The 18375-nt window shown below is 36.6% G+C and overlaps 1 protein-coding gene across 1 annotated transcript; it reads left to right on the top strand.

Moving 5' to 3' along the window:
- The first annotated feature begins 322 nt into the window (after positions 1-322).
- LOC132102825 (dual 3',5'-cyclic-AMP and -GMP phosphodiesterase 11A-like) lies at positions 323-18087 on the top strand. The gene is made up of 20 exons (XM_059507499.1): positions 323-1207; positions 2642-2800; positions 3796-3885; positions 4100-4240; positions 5403-5467; positions 5611-5731; positions 7325-7400; positions 7481-7548; positions 7698-7790; positions 7967-8017; positions 9251-9397; positions 9601-9708; positions 11861-11970; positions 14063-14153; positions 16116-16216; positions 16541-16618; positions 16688-16751; positions 16937-17011; positions 17106-17189; positions 17271-18087. The coding sequence occupies exons 1-20, from the start codon at positions 434-436 to the stop codon at positions 17538-17540; spliced, it is 2766 nt and encodes a 921-aa protein (XP_059363482.1). The 5' UTR covers positions 323-433; the 3' UTR covers positions 17541-18087.
- The last annotated feature ends 288 nt before the right edge of the window (positions 18088-18375 follow it).

Below are 18375 nucleotides of genomic sequence, written 5' to 3' on the forward strand. Positions count from 1 at the left end.
TATGTCACAAAAACAAGAGCACACACACACATACTGCATAAAAGAGCAAAAAAAAAAAAGATTCATTAAACTTCCACCAGAAACAAAAAGAAACACCCATTTTCAGTCACAGACACTGAACAGACAACGATTCTTTTGCTCTCATGTTTATTTAGCTCCCTCCCGGAGAAAATCTGCGTCTTACTTTTTTCAAGCCAATTGCTTGAACAAATTGCTCATTATATTTAAACGTCATCGCGCATCAGTTACATTTAATTATTTATTTCACAGTCAACTCCACGAGCCTCATAAAAGACTGTGTGAGGAGGAAGGCTGGATGTCAGTGATATGTAAATGGCAGATGGATGTGTGAAGTGTGTGCAGCAGTACAGTCAGCTGAGCATTACTGTAAACGACTCCTGAACACTTTGGCTGTGGCTTATCGGCTAGCGACATGACAACTTTTGATTTTTCCGACGTGGAGGCATTTTTGGATTGCCATCCTGAGCTTTTTGAGGAATATCTCCTCAGGAAGGGAAAATGTGACACCCTGAGCAGATGGCTCAAAGAGCATCAGCCGTCCAAAACCTCTCCGGTGGAGGAGAAACGCGGGGTCGCGAGAGATCCCTTCTGGCCCACGAATCCCGACGGACTGAAGCGCAGATCGTCCCACATGGAGCTCCGCAGGAACTTCGCCCGCTCCAAAGCGATGACAGCGCACCGGACCTACGACGAGCACGTCAGTCTCAAGGCTCACGAGTCCCAGTCGAGTATGCGACGGCGTGCGCTCCTGCGGAAAGCCAGCTCGTTACCACCGACCACGGCGCACATCTTGAGCGCGCTGCTCGAGTCCCGGGTGAACGTGCCTCAATATGCATCCAGCGCCATTGACTTCAAATACAGACTCAAAGAGTCCAACGAGAGGGAGTTCTTCCTCGAGCTGGTTAAGGACATTTCTAACGAACTTGACATGACGAACCTCAGCTACAAGATTCTTATCAATGTCTGCATCATGGTGAACGCAGACAGGTGTTCGCTTTTCCTAGTGGAGGGACCGTCTCATAAGAGAACACTGGTCTCCAAATTTTTTGATGTGCACTCGGGTACGACAGTGCGACCCTCTTCAAGCACTCTGGACTCAAACGAGGTGCAGGTCCCGTGGGGAAAAGGTATCATAGGTTATGTAGCAGAACACGGAGAAACCGTCAACATCCCGAACGCATACGAGGTAGACATGAAACTCTACTAGCAATCACACAGTCAGGTTACGAATTAATGGGGTGGTTGATGGTTTACAAAAGGCTGAAGGTTAATAGTTATTGGGGAGCCCGGGGTCACAATTTGTAATTTTTACAGTGAATATTTATCGGGTCTATTTTTGAGTATAATGTAGGCACATACAGTAGATCTTGGGTACATAAAAGCTATCGAACATTTCCACCGTTACTGCACATGCAAGAAACAATTCATTTGACCTGCTAGGGGAACATATTGGGTTAAGATGTCACTATGGAGCCTGCCATTAAAAATAGTCTATTATAGACTTTTTAGATACATTCAAGAAGTAAAATAGTTATGAAATTACAAGATTTTAAGAGTTGGCACAAAAGTCTCAATGTTTTGGCCAACACATAACATTTAAAAGACACATAACTGCTGGCTCCAAGTTCAATTATTCCGGTAAAATCTATCTTCAATATACAGTTTACTCATGCCTGTATGTCAGTGTGGGTTTTATTGTGTTCTCATGTTTACAGCTATAGCATAAACATGACACACTAATGTGGAGGATAGAATAGACATGGTGTGACAAGTGCCTTCAGAGATTTGTGATTTCTACAGTTTCTGCAGCCAAGGCTTGGAATCGCTGTCTGATTATTTTGATTATGTCAAAAGGTTGACTGTTTACCCATTTTCAAATACAAACTACCAGTCGTGTGTACACATCATTATATCATGGCCACAGGCAAGCCTTCCCTAGTGCACTGTGGTCAGAGGAGATCCATTAATGTAGTGCAATGAATTTGCCACTATCCCATAGCATTCAGTTGGAATTTTATGCTTTTTACATAAAAGTTAGTGGCAATTAATGTTTATCCCCAACCCAAATAAGTCAATTAATATGCTACAACATTAATCTGAAATACAACAAATATATATATATATATTTATTTATTTTTTAAGTAGTTTTTCCTCTTACCCATTTCTATAAAGTTAAAGTGAAGTTAGAAAAATTCACATTTTTTTGGTAACACTTTTTAAGGTGTCATTGTTACAGTGTAATTACATACTGGTTAATATTAAATAACAACATGTACTTAATATATGGTTGAAATTAGATTTGTTTTAGGGTTAATTGCACGTATTTATGCAAAATTTACTGTTATTATATTAAGTACAGGTAACTTGTAACAAGAACACTGTAAAAGAAAGTGTTACTGCACTATTTTTCAAATCATCTTGAGTTATAGATTTGAATAAGGTAAAGCACATAAGTGGAGCTGGGAGTGATGTTACATTTTAAAAAAGATGTCTTTAAAAATAACATTAGAAAATGTAATAAATAAATATAATAAATCAAAACACCAATTATTTTCTGTTATAATACAGTGATTGATTTTTGCATTGAGCCACATTGTTGTGCCTCCTGTGTATTGTGTAGGACCATCGGTTCAATGATGAAATTGATAAGCTGACGGGCTATAAGACTCAGTCCATTCTGTGCATGACCATCCGCAACAGTGTCGGTGAAGTCATCGGTGTAGTGCAGGCCATCAACAAGAACCCTAGCGGAACTCCATTCACCGAGGATGATGAGAAGGTACAGTAAGCTTTGCTCTCCTTTTCTTTTGGCTTCATGCTGATATTATATTCTAAAGTATCTGCTCCAGCTGCTGGATTTATAGCCGTTCACATTCTCTAGATGCCTATTACTATATTGCCCAAACTTTAACTGCTAATGAAACTCTAGAGTGTGAATGTAATTGCTGTGCTAAATCAAAAGATTAATTTATGAATTAGCACCTTGGCTAATATCCTGCCATGCTGGAGTACAATAGTTATAGATTTAGAAAATGAGTTATTCATATTTGAAACTTAATTCTTTATTCATAACCTTAGAAACAGGAGCATAACAGGTGATTTTGCATATTTATTTTATGACTGCATGTATAAAAACAAGATCTGATGACATGACGAAAAGGTGTGTAAAATATTGCAATAAAAGAAAACATCTGGAATTATTCTGTCTATATGTTAACTGAAGTGACCATCACATATAACTTTTATGAAAGAGCCCTTCGGGAAAGGATTCGGTTGTTTACTTTCATTTGGAACACCCCTTGTAATGGCGACCCTTCCTTGAAGTGGCCTTCATGGGCAAATTCACCTGCTGTGTTGCTTTCCTACCAGTAATTTCTCAAAATTGAGGTCATCATTGGCTAAAACAACACATGTGTATGCCATACCTCAGAATAAGCTCTTAAGTTTCAGTACAGCGGATCCAGTTCTGCAGTCTCTGGACACGAGGCAGTCTGTACCCACACATCTCATCCCTTTCACTTTCATCGCTACTTCAAAACAGCTCTTTATAGATAGTAATTAATAGCAAATAATTTCTCTTTAGAATTATTTATGCCAAGCAGCTCTGGAAGCAGATACACAGGCTGTGATGTTATAAATGCCCTAGAAATAAACTGATGAACTGATGTTATGCCTCCAGTTCTTTTGCCGTTGTTGTTTTTTCCCCCTCTCAATATCTCACCGTCATGCATCCATCAGACTGAAGCTTTTAAAGCATCACACTTCTCTCTACAGGTGCTGCAAATGTATCTACCGTTCTGCGGAATATCGATCTCCAATGCCAAACTCTTCTCCGAATCCCGCAAGGAGTACGAGAGGAGCAGGGTGAGTCAAGACCTGCAGAAGTGTTGCTGAATAAAACTCAGTTTTTCAGACTGATTCAAAATCTGCATCTAGACTTCTAGACGTCTCAGACAGTGTGTTGCTTGATTTTGTGAGCTTGTTTACAGTCCTCAGGTCTCAAGGTTTCAAATATTTATTAATCCGCTTGAAGGCCTGTGTTATCTGAATACATTTCGAGCTGTTGCTGTTCCTGAAGGCCCTGCTGGAGGTGGTGAATGATCTGTTTGAGGAGCAGACGGACCTGGAGAAGATCGTGAGAAAGATCATGCAGCGTGCGCTGACATTGCTTCAGTGTGAGCGCTGCTCTGTGCTTCTGCTAGAAGACATCCATTCTCCAGTGAGATCGCTTTTTAGATTTCCTTTTCTTTTTTCTGGCATGAATGTGGTCCATCCTTATTCTTCAGTGTTTTCTTATCTTTCTCTATGCATTCCACCTTCCACCAATCTTAACTAATTCAGCTTTTCTACAAGAATCCAAAAGATAGTGGAAAAATCCTTTTGGGAACCTGGGTGATGTTAACTTCTGGGCTGGCCTAAATAAAATACGTCATCACTGTAGTGCTCTATAAAGGTAGACTTAAAGGAACAGCAGTCTGTGCTTTTTCTTTGCAGGTGACTGCTGTATTCCGTGCATAGCTGTCACTGATTATATATACCATTCATCCAGTAGAGGGCACCATGCTTCAGCACTTGTTAGTCCAGTGTTATCATAGAAGTTGTTGCACACCTGATGAGAAGCAAGGAAAATAGTGTTATACAGGTGATGCTCAGTGTCTGCATGTTGAATATGACATAAAATTAACTGTTCGCTTTTTTTTGTCAGAAATGTCTTTTTTTAACAATATTGGAAGGAAACAGATAAACATTAGAACAAAAACACATGCCCCGATACAATAACAATTAAATATTGAAACATAGCTATTAATATAATTGTATATAGTTTTAAAAACACAAATGAAATTATTAAAAAACCCAAAATTAATACATTTATTTAAAGATAAATTAGTCAGAAATGTTATTATTGCTAAATTTGAGTTCATTACAATATTGCTGGATTGGATAATCAGTCTAACAAATATTATATATTATCTGGTAAAAATCTGTAATTAATTTAAAATAGTCATTATATATGCGGTTTTCAAATAATGTATCAACCACACTTCTAGCTCAACTCATGCATTTATAAGCAATCAGATTTATAATGACTGATGAACAATAAAACTGGTTGTAAATACACCTCAGACTTATATTTAAAAGATGGACCCAAGCCATACAGCCATATAGATACCAGAATATCACAATATATCTTGAAACCAGTAAGCAATCATATCTCAACCACCCAGAAAACCCTAGCAACTACTGTAAATAGCAGTGGACAAAAAAAAAGCTCTGAACACCTAAGCAATGACCTGAAAATGACATTTTGAGCAAATGTTTTACACTACCCACATTTGCTTGAGATATTTAAAAATCTAGTTGTTCTCTTGCTGTGTTTATAGGTAGTCAAGTTCTCCCAGACGTTTGAACTCATGTCTCCACTGTGCAACGTTGATCATGACATCAGGTGAGAACAGCAGGACTTTTAATACTATGACAAACTGCTACATGTGTACTTTTAGCATATGTAATCTAAGAGGAATGTTCAATAATGAATACTAGGCTCAGTATGTGTGTTTGTGTGTATGTGGGTGCATTTGACAAAGTCAGCATGGAGAAGGTGTCTTGCTCGGACTGGCTGATCAATAACAGCATTGCTGAGTTGGTAGCATCAACTGGGCTGCCTGTTAACATCAGTGACGTCTGTCAGGATCCCCGCTTTGATGCTGAGGTGAGCAGAACACACCCACTAAGACCGGTTTCGCATTGGTTTGATTGCTTGGTCCGATCGAAAGTGCAGTCTGTCACATGCAGCAGTAATTTAGTGTGCCAATGCTAAAAGAAGTACAATTGAGCATACTTAAAAAAGTATTAAATAGTAAAAAAAAGTTTTTTCTCAGTCACTTTGGTGCATTTCTCAAATCAGAAATGAAATTCTCAAAACTACTTGTACAACCTCCACATCATCTAGTCATTTATACACATCATAAAACCAGTTTCTCATTCTTTTGAACAAGCTGCGATTGCTTTTGTACATTCATGCAATTGATCATGCACATTTATCTGTGGTTTCCTACATTATCAGTTGCTAATGTCATGTTGCTCAAAATGTATTATACAGTTTTCTGTGCAATATTACCCCTCAAAACATCTAGTCTCTAGTTCATCGTATAAGTCATTAAATGCAAAATGGTTAATCAAGTTGTCATAAACTGCCAAGCACACTTTTAATTTTTATTTTTACACATTATTATTAGACTTTTTGTCAATTTGGCATGAATTGTGCAAGTGAATCTTTACAAATGTAGAGAATGTAGATCATAAACCAATGATAAACCATTTCTCTGAAACAGCTCAAAGGTTCATCTCATGAATCTTCAGTTAGAAAGCATATACTGTATTGACAGAGGACAACCTTTTCTATATCACAATGACATTGTAAAGGTTTTTTTTTTTTTGGTCAGACCACTAGTAAAAGTGTAACTGGGAAATCTATCCAGTCTCTTTCAATCAATATCCCACATACAGTAATGTGTAAATTTGTACATTTGAAATGGATATATGGCATACATAAACATATGGTATATTGTTCAATACAGTAACTGTCATCCAAAATGTTGCCATAGTTTACATCAGAACATCCCTCTGTTATACTGACAAAATGACTAAGCGATTTGATTTATCCATAAACTATGACACAAGGACTTGTCATTCTGGTGGCACTGGCATGTTCATTGACACAGATATTTATTTTTGAGAGATGAATAAAGGATTTTGAGCAGGAGACTGGCTTTTGCAGGTAATCCATGGTGTTTTGCTCAACTCTGTACGAGTTGTTTTGAGAAATGATTCGAGAAATGTACCAAAGCAACTGAGAAAAACTGTAATATACTTAAAGGGATACGCCATCCCAAAATGAAACAATTACCCCCATATCATTCCAAACCCGTAAAAAATTTCGTTCATCTTCGGAACACAGTTTAAGATATTTGGATCGTACGCTCTTCTGTATCAGCGGCGACACAAGGATACGTTTTTCCGTATATTTACGCTTTGATTTGAAAGAAAACAGCACAACCTTGTGGCGCGGCTGACACAGAAGAGCGTAAACTGCCTGTGTTCAGCTCATAATCTCCAACTAATATTCATGCAAGTACAGATTTTTTAGATACTTTTAAGATTTAAAGTACACTGCAAGAACACATTTAATTTAATGAAGTGTACTTCTTTTTCTCAATGGTGTAATCACCTTTAAGCATATATAGGAACCCGTATGTACTCAAAAACACACATGTATCATGCAAGCATTGTGTTTCTTACTCAGGCGGACCAGGCTTCTGGTTTCCATATCAGATCAGTTTTATGTGTCCCTATCTGGAATCGGACACATCAGATTATAGGTGAGTTTCCCGACACAAGTGCTTAATTGCTTATATACAAACCCACAAAAACAATTCAAATAACATCCTACTTTCATTAGGTGTTGCACAGATTCTGAATCGCTTGGACAGGAAGACATTTAATGATGCAGATCAAAGATTATTTGAGGTGTGACTTTATTCAAACATTTGATGTTGGCATAAAAATTACCAATCAATAGTTTACAAGTGAATTAGAGGATTACATATTTACTTACAGTACTCATGCTTTCATAAATCATAAGCATGAGTAATTTTCATTTCCGATGTTCCTCACAGGCATTTGTTATTTTCTGTGGTCTGGGCATTAACAACACAATGATGTACAACCAAGTGAAAAAGACTTGGGCCAAGCAGTCTGTGGCTCTAGATGTGAGTAATATCTCTTATTGCTGTTTTCTTTTTATGTTTTTAACTGCTCATTAACATAACAGCTACATTTTTTTCCCTGCATATAAATCTGTCAGACCAGTAGAAATAATTTATTGTGCATGTGTGGTATGGTTATATTACGTGCATAGTTTATTGTTGTTTCTGTCTTTTCCCAGATGCTGTCCTATCATGCTACATGCTCCAAGGCAGAAGTTGATCGACTGAAGGTAAGATAAAATATGGAAATTAAGTCCATACAAACTAGATGCATCAGCACTGAAAATATACTACTGTTTTAAATTCATTATTTATATGTAAAACAATTTGTTACATGCGTTAACATTTTTGACCAGTTATATATTCTCTATACCTTTCAGAGAATAATACAGACATTTACAATGTTATAAAGATTTCTATTTCGAATATTGTTCTTTTGAACTTTCTATTAATCAAAGAATCTTGAAAAAATGTATCACGGTTTCCCCAAAAACATAAAGCTGCACAACTGTTTCAACATAGTAGTAAGAAATGTTTCTTGAGCAACAAATCTGCATATAAGAATGATTGATAGATAAGATAATGAGATACTGAAGAATGAAGGAATATAAATAAATAAAATAATAATAATAATGAAGAAATAATAATAATAATAATAATAATAATAATAAATAATAAAAGATATTCACGATATAACTCTTTTTACTGAATTATTTGTATGCTATTTTACTGTTTTTTTGTTTTTTCAAATGCAGCTTTGTTGAGCATAAGAGACTTGAATTGTAGTGTATTTCTTAATAAAAAATGCATCAGAAGAACAACAAAAAATATTATATGTATCTTTTTTTTTTTTTTAATTGCACAGCAATTAAGCTAACTATAAATATAGCAAAAGTGCAGCTTTTTACTAAAAACTATTTGAGCAAAACTACTTACTCTTTTTATAATTTGTAATTTACAATTTGACAATTTGTTTATTCAATAAGAATTCTAGATTTTTTTATTTATTTTTTTATAAATATTAGAAATATTTAGGTACTTTGATGTAATGTAATAAAGCGCATATGAATTGAACCTCAACTACATTACAACTTATTGTATAGAGTAGTGTTGCAAAATGTGATGCAACACACCCTTAAAGATTCACAGATCAGTAGCATATAGAATGTTTAAACTTCTTCTCCTGAGAGACGTGATGAAAACTCCAAATTAAACTCATACATTAGAGCAACAGATGTGTAAAAAACATCTCAGTCCCCAACGTTTCTTAGAAATTTATAGATGGTGGGTCTCAGAATCTCAGACAGAGAGTTGGAGTATTAATAATTGAAACGGCAGAGTGTAATATACGTAATATAGAATGTAATATATGTCTGTCTAAACCCTCAGTGGATCAGGCTCCGCACTGGTGTTTAAGTGCCTTGCTATTGGAGTTGCTGAGATTGTCCCCTCTCTTCTCTCAGGCTGCTAAGATTCCCCTAAGCAGTGAGCTCGGGATCGACGAGTTCCACTTTAATGACTTTTCTCTGGACAATGACGCCATGATCACTGCCTCCCTGCGGATGTTTTTGGAGCTTGGTGTCGTACAGAAATTCAAAATTGATTATGAGGTGAGGCAATCACCATGGGTGAAAAGACAACCCTACTGACTGGAAGAGTGAAATGCTGCTTACATATGTATGCTATGTGAAGCAGGGAGGGCTGGGTAATGGATTGGTGAGAGACTGTGCTGCAGGCTTGTTCCTGGAACACAGTTGGGAGGGTCTGGAGCTATGGTGTGAATACTATCATGTGCGTTTTTTTCCCTTCTCAGGTGCTGTGTCGCTGGCTGCTTACCGTGAGGAAGAACTACCGCACCGTAGCTTATCACAACTGGAGGCATGCCTTCAACGTCTCACAGTGCATGTTTGTTATGATCACCGTAAGTCACAGATGATGATCGATTCACTTATGAATGAAAGTCATCATTTAATCGCTCTCATGTTTGGTCAAAACCTGTATGACTTTCTTCTTCTGTGCAGCATAATAGTAGAACATAAGCTGTCCTTTTCCACACAGTGAATGATGACCATTATTGCAAAACCTTGTGAAATAGGCCCCCTGCGAATAAAGGCCCCCTGTAGCGAATCCATGCGTTTTTGTAAGATAAATATCCAGATTTCAAACATCACACACACTTTTCTCACTTCTTCTGACTGTTGGGAACCGGAAGTCTAGCAGGAGGATGGCCAGAAGACCAGTCTCCTCTTTGCTTGTTTTGAAATCCTCTGACGTTTTTCTTTACAAATCCTTGTTTTGTGCTTATAATTTGTGATCATTTTGTTTTGTTCTATCTGCGCTCGTCACTAATCACGCAGTGCCGACGAACTACGACATCCACCTTCACGTCTTCTGGTTCCCAACAGTCTGCAGAAGTGAGAGAAAAACTGTTTATTACGTTTGAAATCTGGATATTTATCTTACAAAAACAGGGGGCTCCCGGAGCCGTGTGAGGGACGTTTTATTACAGATGCGTGCACTTTATTTCACGTCTTCTGAACATTTGACAACAAACACCCGCTTACCCCACTAAAAGGCTTGGAATAGCAAGGACAATTTGTAATATAACTTTGATTGGATTATTCTGAAAGATACTAGTTTTAACAGAAATTACCTTATACAAGAACATTGTAGTTTACCATTAATGCTTGTCAGTACATTGGCAATAACCATATTTCAAAGACAATATAAGTAATTAGGAAACTGCATATAAAGATTTAAAAGATGTTCTAAGCAGCACTCTAAAGTTCAGCTAAAATAATTTTAATTAATACATTTGAACTATAATGCATTTATTTGCAATTACCAAGCATGTACTGTTTATGTGCCCAAAACATTACATTCAGTTAGCATCTGTATGTGTTAGTATGTCACATAGGGTTGCAGTAAGTAGACGAGAACAGAAGAACTACGGAAGCACAGGGCTTAAATATAAAGGAAGTGAAATTAGAAGCAGGTGAAGAGCCAGGATGATGGTGATGATGGAGGGAAGAGCCAGGGAGGAGCCAGGGAGGAGCCAAGAGCCAGGTCCCAGGGTGGAGTCAAGGGAGCGAGGAGCCATGGTGTAGAAGCACTTGACAACACCATGGGGACGAGTGATTGAGATGGAGACCCAGGTGGAGCCAAGTGGACAGAGTGCCAGGGTGACATTGGAGGCAGAGAGGGGGACCCGATCAGTCGCTTCCTTTTACGCTGGCTTGTGATTCGCAGCAGGCTCTGCCTCTCCGTCTAGGGTGGGTTCAGGCGATTGCTTCATGCGGTGGGAAGATGGCTGGTTGGGCTCAGGATCAGAAGTGGGGTTGGCGATGTCCACCGCTGGGCAGATGGTGAAGTGCGAGCCATGATTCACTAACACCAAGAAAACAGAAAACAGCACCTTTACATGGACAAGAACGGACCAGAGCTAAGGAAACACAGGCCTTAAATATACACGGAGTGTAATCAGGGAGAACAGAAACAGGTGCAGGCTAATCAGAAACCATAGAAACGGGATCCAACGCAACAAAGGCATATGAAATAAAACAAAACAAAACAAAACAGGCTATAATCCTGCCAGTGTATTCTTTCAAGTAAGTTATTTGCATTACAAATTAAAATTCAATAAAAAATGTAAAGGGCATTTATTTTTCACGAGGAAAGGCAGTATTTTTTTGTGAATAATGGCTTGAATTGGCTGTTCCACACACAAAGCTATTGTTTGACTATGTTGTACACAAGTCAAATAGATTACCTTTATAATGGTTTTAAGGTGTTTTTTTGTTTGTTTGTTTGTTTTTTGCGCTTTACAGTCCCTGTCCAAATCCACTTCTATACCTCCGGTATTCAACAGAGAAAAGAAAGTCATACAAGTTTGGAACAAGTGTTATTGGCAGTAAATAATAACAAGACTTAAATTTTTTGAGGGAACAATGCCTGTAATGATATTCTCAGTTAATGGCTGTAAATGCAATGTAAATCAATAATGATCTTTCAAGCCTTGATTTAATCACTGAATTGGAGGATTTGTAGTAGTAAGTTTCTCTGTTGTGGTCCAGACTACTGGGTTCCAGGAGATACTGACAGACACAGAGACTCTCGCTCTTATGGTGGGGTGTTTCTGCCATGACCTGGACCATCGTGGCACAAATAACGCCTTTCAGGCAAAGTGAGTGAAAAGTCAGTCAATGTAAACTAGGCTTAGCATGTTTAGCCAAGATTTTACATTGAACATCAAATGATGACCCAATACAGTACCAAAATTGTAATCTAAATGGAAAGTAATTCATGGTGTTCATAAATAAGGCATATCATCTAACCTATTAATGTTGGCATCCGTCTAATACAGGGGTTGGCAACCCATGTGTGCCAAATTTGGCACATAGAGAGATAATCACAGGCACATGAGCAATAGGGAAAACTACATTCTGATGTACATTTTGAGGTAATTATTTCTCATAGTCGCACAGCCTGTTAGGAGCTATAATACTATTAAAGTGTGCAAACTAACCTGCACTAGTCTACAGATGTGCGTACCTCCAGTGAACCAGGTGCAACCGCTGTGTACACGAGCCCTTCAAATCAATGTTGCTTCTTGCGTTCACATAGGTTCAGTCATGCTATGCAATTGAGAGCATGACAGCTTACAGTTCATTGTGCATTTGTTGCTCATAGAAATAAATAAATTCCCACTACAATTTTTTTTAAGGTCGGTATACAAAGTTCTTAACATTCCATATTTAGCTCCTCCGGTCCTAAAAACCCTGCATCGTTCTTGTTCTGAGGTCACTAGCATGGGAGGCAGGACTAACAAGAATGCTAAAGACCACAAAGGGCACAACACTTTCCAGCTGACTTCTGTTACACTCTCCCCCTGAACCTCACTCCCACCCGGGTCACGGCACCAATGTAACTCTCACAGTACTAACCGCCCGCCTCATTCTTGTTCCTAGTGGGATTTAAACCTGGACCGCCATCATCAGAGGCGGGCACGTTAACGAGAACGCTAAAGAACGCAGACTCTAATGTCTGTCGCTAGTGTGTCTCTTGAGATCAGGGGAGTGAGGTTTACCAACACAGCATTTACCAGCTGACCTCTATTAAACACACACACAAATCACAATGACGGTGTTGTGTGAACAACAACATTCATACATAAAGTGGGTTTCAGTAGGAACACAATCTAAATCTGTTATTCAAAGTCTAATTTAAATTAAAATTAAATTAAATTTAAGCATTTAGCAGACGCTTTTATCCAATTTTATTCAAGCTATCAATTTTTACATACCATGTGTTCCCAGGGAATCGAACCCCCAACCTTGCGCTTGATAGCGAGGTGCTCTACCAATTGAGCTACAGGAACACTTAGCAACACCATTATTTTAATTTAAACATTAAAATAAATTTGGAATAGTTTAAAAAAAACAATTTATGAAAATATGCATCAGAAATATTTAAGATTCTGCATTTGTATGATAATCAAATTCAGATTTCTAGCCGAACATGGGGGGTGGGGGGCTTATTGGCACAAAGGTTAACCAGAAAAATACAAAATTACACTTCATGCCCAAAAGGTTGCCAAACCCTAGTCTAAAATGACTAACTTCTACTTACTGACCGATTTGTGGTAATACTGTGAAGTTTGATTGGCTGCACAGTTTTAAACAACAACAGTAAAAGATACTGTAGGTGTTTTCTCCTCATTTTTAAAGGAAAAAGTCCTTTTTTATTTTGCTATTCTAATTATGCAAGTTTACATGACTAGTTGCATTTTATTATTTGCATTTAACATTATATTCTTTGATCTTAAATCAGATGTTTGTTTGTTTTTTCAGTCAAAATATTGAAATATTCTAAAAACAATAAATCATTTACCAACATTTTAAAGTTTGGGGGTTGGTAAGATTTTTTTTATGTTTTTAAAAAACAACTTTTATGCTTCATGCACCAAGGCTGCACATATTTGATTACAAATACAGCAACAATAGTAATATTTTGAAATATTGAAATATTTTGAAACTGTTTTCTGTTTTAATCTATTTTAAAATGTACTTTATATCTGTGATGCAAAGCTGAATTTTCGGCATCATAACTCCAGCCTACAGTGTCACACAATCCTTCAGAAACCATTTTAATGCGATGATTTGGTGCTTAAGAAATGTTTATTTTTATTATCAATGTTAAAGACAACTGTGACCTACAGCAACATACTGTCTAATGTGTTAATAGTTCTGTATCTGATCTCTGTTGTGCTCCTCAAGGTCTGGGTCAGCACTAGCGCTGCTGTACGGAACATCTGCTACACTAGAACATCATCATTTCAACCATGCTGTTATGATCCTGCAGAGTGAGGTGAGCAAATAGCATGAACTAGCACATCTGTCAGGTCAGTTCTCAGTAGAGGGGCACAGCACTGAGCAATTGAGGTTTGGGGATTTCTAAAAATGAAAGTAGACATTTTAAAAACAGAAGAAGATTTATTTTTCAGATTCCAGACTGTTCAAGAGCAAGATACATTTTGAATATGTGCATGATATGAAAGTTGTGTAGCTCAGGCAGCTCAAATGCTACTATCAGTAAAGCAATGAAACATAATATTTACAAATTCATGTTAGTTTTTAAATGTGAATTTTCACTGAAATTGTTATTCACACTTTTGAACTCCGCTGTATGTATAAAGGAGGATCTCCAGAACACAATGAACATTGTCAAGCAATGGAGTGGTAATGAGAATCTCACTAAAAGAGATACTGTCAAGCAATGGAGTCCGTCTCACACATCTCTTGTAATGGATTTGCAGAAATGACCCATTTTACCCCTGCCCACATTTGTATGTCTCAGTGGATGGAAAGAATACAAGTGGATGTCAGCATTCGAATAAATGGCTGATTTAGCTCTGAGCTGGTTAATCATGACCAAGCTCTGTATCGATTTCCTGTAGACATCCATTGAGCTTTTTTAACCAACACCAATTAACTAAAGAGATTCCTCTCTTGGGTCAGTTGCACTGAAGCAAGGAGAGAAAGAAATTGCTTTTTAATCCCAGAGACTGAACATGCATAGAGAACTTTAGAGACACAATCTTTTTGAATGATACTCAGGGACATGAAGTGATTATGGTTTCATGATTGGCTTTATATAAACAGAAAAGTCAGGGCTTTGTAGGACTAATAGAACTTGGAATGAGGGGTGTGATTTCCCCAAACTTCACTTAATGTAGACCATAAGATAGTGGGGTAAGCTGTGCCACATTTTACTTCACCCTATAATGTCTACTGTCTCATGCTGTATTTGACACACAAATATCCAAGGCCTGTAAATTATAAACATGGGCTTTTAAGTGCCTTTTGTTGTTTGATTGACAGTTTATGTATTTGTTAGCATGTAAAAGGCATTTTAGTATAATTATAAAAAATCCACAGGTTGTGAAAATGGAAAACATATATTTCTCTGTGAATTTTTTTCAGCTTTTTATAAAGTAAACACAAGAATAAATGTTATATTGCTTGTAATATTTCAAAATGAGCAATTACTGGACTAAAGCAACTGATTATTGATTATAAAGTAAAATATGTTATGTTTTATGTAAGTAGAACGCTATACTGTCATAAAGATCTCGTTGATTTACATAACAAGCCGTCATAATTTAATCTAACTTTTTGGCCATAGAAATAATAGAAATATCAGCAACTGCACCAAAGTGCATATTTTGCTTAGTTTGGGCCTGTGGATAAAACTGAGGTGTTTTTTTGTTGTTGTTGTTGTTTTTGTTTTTTGTTTTTTACCTCATAATATCCTGTATCATACTAAACTACCCATAAAAGCCTGATGTATCAAATATGATGACAAAAAAAAACTTTTGTACTATTATTCCATACAGAATGTCAGGCTTTACAGATTTAAGCTCTCCTCTAGGAAAGAGTAAAATTAGATAAAGCTAAAATTAATAAATCTAATAATTTTTTACTGTTAGTTATCAACTAAAATTAAGCACATGGCCACAGAAATATGTCTTTTTCCCCACTGAGAGTTTACAAAGATAAGTTGACTCACATTAGAGGTAAGCTCTGCCATTGTAAATGATCAAAGACAAATGTGGACATAAAAGCACTGATTATAAAGGACAAACCAAATAGTTTTGCCCCTAAATAAAAGGGAATATTAAATGTTATTTCCTTTTCACATTGTCATGATTAATCGAGTAACGCAGTTTTCCAATTTAGACATCTTGCTCCAGTCTCCCCTTACCACTGGAAAACTTTAATCTGCAATATTTGTCATCTTTTTCTCTTTTTTTTTCTTCTTTTATTTTAGGGACACAACATTTTTGCTAATCTGTCCTCTAAAGAGTACAGCAACATGATGCAGCTACTGAAACAGGCAATTCTGTCCACAGATCTCACACTGTATTTCAAGTACGTACTAGAATCGAATAGCAAATGTGTTTCAATAGTCACAATAAGGGGTAGCCCTAAGCTTTAAAGCACTCTAAATATTCTGCAAGATGCATGTAATTTACGTTTAGGCCACAGAGAGGCGCCCTTTGAATAGAGGCAGAAGAGGTGATATTATGCCGCTTTTCTTCAGATCATGAAAGCTTGGTGAAGATCTGAAAGATGCCTCAAGGAATATTAAATCAAATTAACATGAACACAGAAACCTTTAACTTGCAATTAAGTAAAATTAATTTTTTGGATCTTTTTTTTCTTCATTATCTTCATTATCCATGGACATAAAAGAAGAAGAACCCAGTTCTTTGAGTGTGTTCTCTCAGAGCAGTTCAGCTGGAGTAATGAAGAACATAGAGACATGTTCAGGTGAGTGTCTACAAAACACAAATGCCAGGAGCTGTTTTTGTAAATGTTCTAAATATTTAAACATACTAGGTCTATGCTGATGACTGCGTGTGACTTGGGTGCAGTGACCCGACCGTGGGAAATCTCAAAACAGGTCAGACAGACACTGCAAAACAAAACAAAAAAAAACACATTTTGTAAAACAGTTTAACTATATATATATATATATATATATATATATATATACTTCTACAGAAAATAATATAATAATATAGGCTAAATTATACATATCATAGTGGACATTTAAATAATGTCTTATCTCTATGTTTCTAATTCCAGGTGGCTGAATTAGTGACCAGTGAATTCTTTGAACAAGGTGACAGGGAGAGATCAGAGCTGAAATTGACACCGGCTGTATGTATTCTTGCATATACTGCTTTACGTTTAATTTGCTGAAATTTCAACCAACTCAATTAAAGTAAAAAAACAAATCATTTTGCTTATTCAGGCAATCTTTGATCGCAATCGTAAAGATGAGCTTCCTGTGCTTCAGCTGGAATGGATTGATGGAATTTGTAAGCCATTATATGAGGTAAAAGAGTTAAGTAGAAAAAGCAAATGAATTAACTCCAGCTAATTCACTTTTATACAGTGACGGTAATGTATTTTATAGGCTCTTGTGAAGTTGAATAGGAAGCTTCAACCAATGGTAGATGGAATTGATGCCAACCGTAAGAAGTGGGAGGAGCTTTGTCTGTCCTATCAGCAAACACGGAGAGCCTCTGAGTGTATCTCCAGTCTGGAGGCAGGAGAGACAGAATCGTCTCAGAGTTCAGACTCCACCCATGAGCCAGAATCAAGTCAGAGTGAGGCGACCAATCAGAGTGAAGACTCCACCCACTGTGTGGAGCCAAATCAAGCCACAGTAGCCAATTACAAATAAGAAGCGTGATGTGACGATTAAGGGACGGCACATTGAGTCAGGGGTTCCCAAACTATTCTGTCTGCCGAACCTCTTATACGCTGAGATTTTAAGTTAATATTTAAATAATTTACCAACAGATTTGCATATTCACAATTATCTGATGTTGGTTAATGGTCAAATGGCTTTAACAAAACAGATCAAATATTTTATCTTTTTTTATGTTTTAGTTTGATTGTGTTTATTTTAAAATAATTTATATACTTCATATAATTTTTTTATCATATAGTTTTGGACATTTGGACATGGATTTTAAGAGTGATATGACATTTAATTTAATAAGAAAACATTTTATATTGCAGCTGCTGAAACGTACTAAGACCTTGTACAGGGTCTTTATTACTATTATTATTATTTTTATTATTTTTTACACACATTATAAAAATTTCATTTTACACATCTTAATTAAATCGCATCCTTGAATGTGATAATCACACTAAGACATATCATGATTTCTGTTTAATTTTGATGATGTACGCAACCCAATTTATTTATTTTAGTTTTAGATTTAATTTCATTAATTAGCTTTTCATCAACTCATGAAGCCCCTGCAGTTCCCTCATGAGCCCCCTCATTTGAAAAAAAAATGTTCACGGAGTAATGAGGTATGTGACAACTTTGCTGTTTATATATGAAAAAAACACATTATAAACCAACCTTTGTATGTGGGCTGCTTGTGAGATTGGCAGTATTTCTACTAAATTTACTTCAGGCATTTACAGCACAATCAAAAAACATTATAAAATCTCTGTTTTTAAAAAAGGAAATGTTTATTAAGAACTCATATATATATATA

The sequence above is a fragment of the Carassius carassius genome, chromosome 24 (assembly GCF_963082965.1).
Source record: "Carassius carassius chromosome 24, fCarCar2.1, whole genome shotgun sequence".
NCBI classification, from domain to species: Eukaryota; Metazoa; Chordata; class Actinopteri; order Cypriniformes; family Cyprinidae; genus Carassius; species Carassius carassius.

Coding starts and splice junctions, on each gene's coding strand:
- LOC132102825 (XM_059507499.1), top strand. CDS start 434: ATGACAACTTTTGATTTTTCCGACGTGGAGGCATTTTTGGATTGCCAT. Junction 9,398..9,600: donor AATTCAAAATTGATTATGAG/GTGAGGCAATCA, acceptor TTCCCTTCTCAG/GTGCTGTGTCGCTGGCTGCT. Junction 17,012..17,105: donor AGCTGAAATTGACACCGGCT/GTATGTATTCTT, acceptor TTGCTTATTCAG/GCAATCTTTGATCGCAATCG.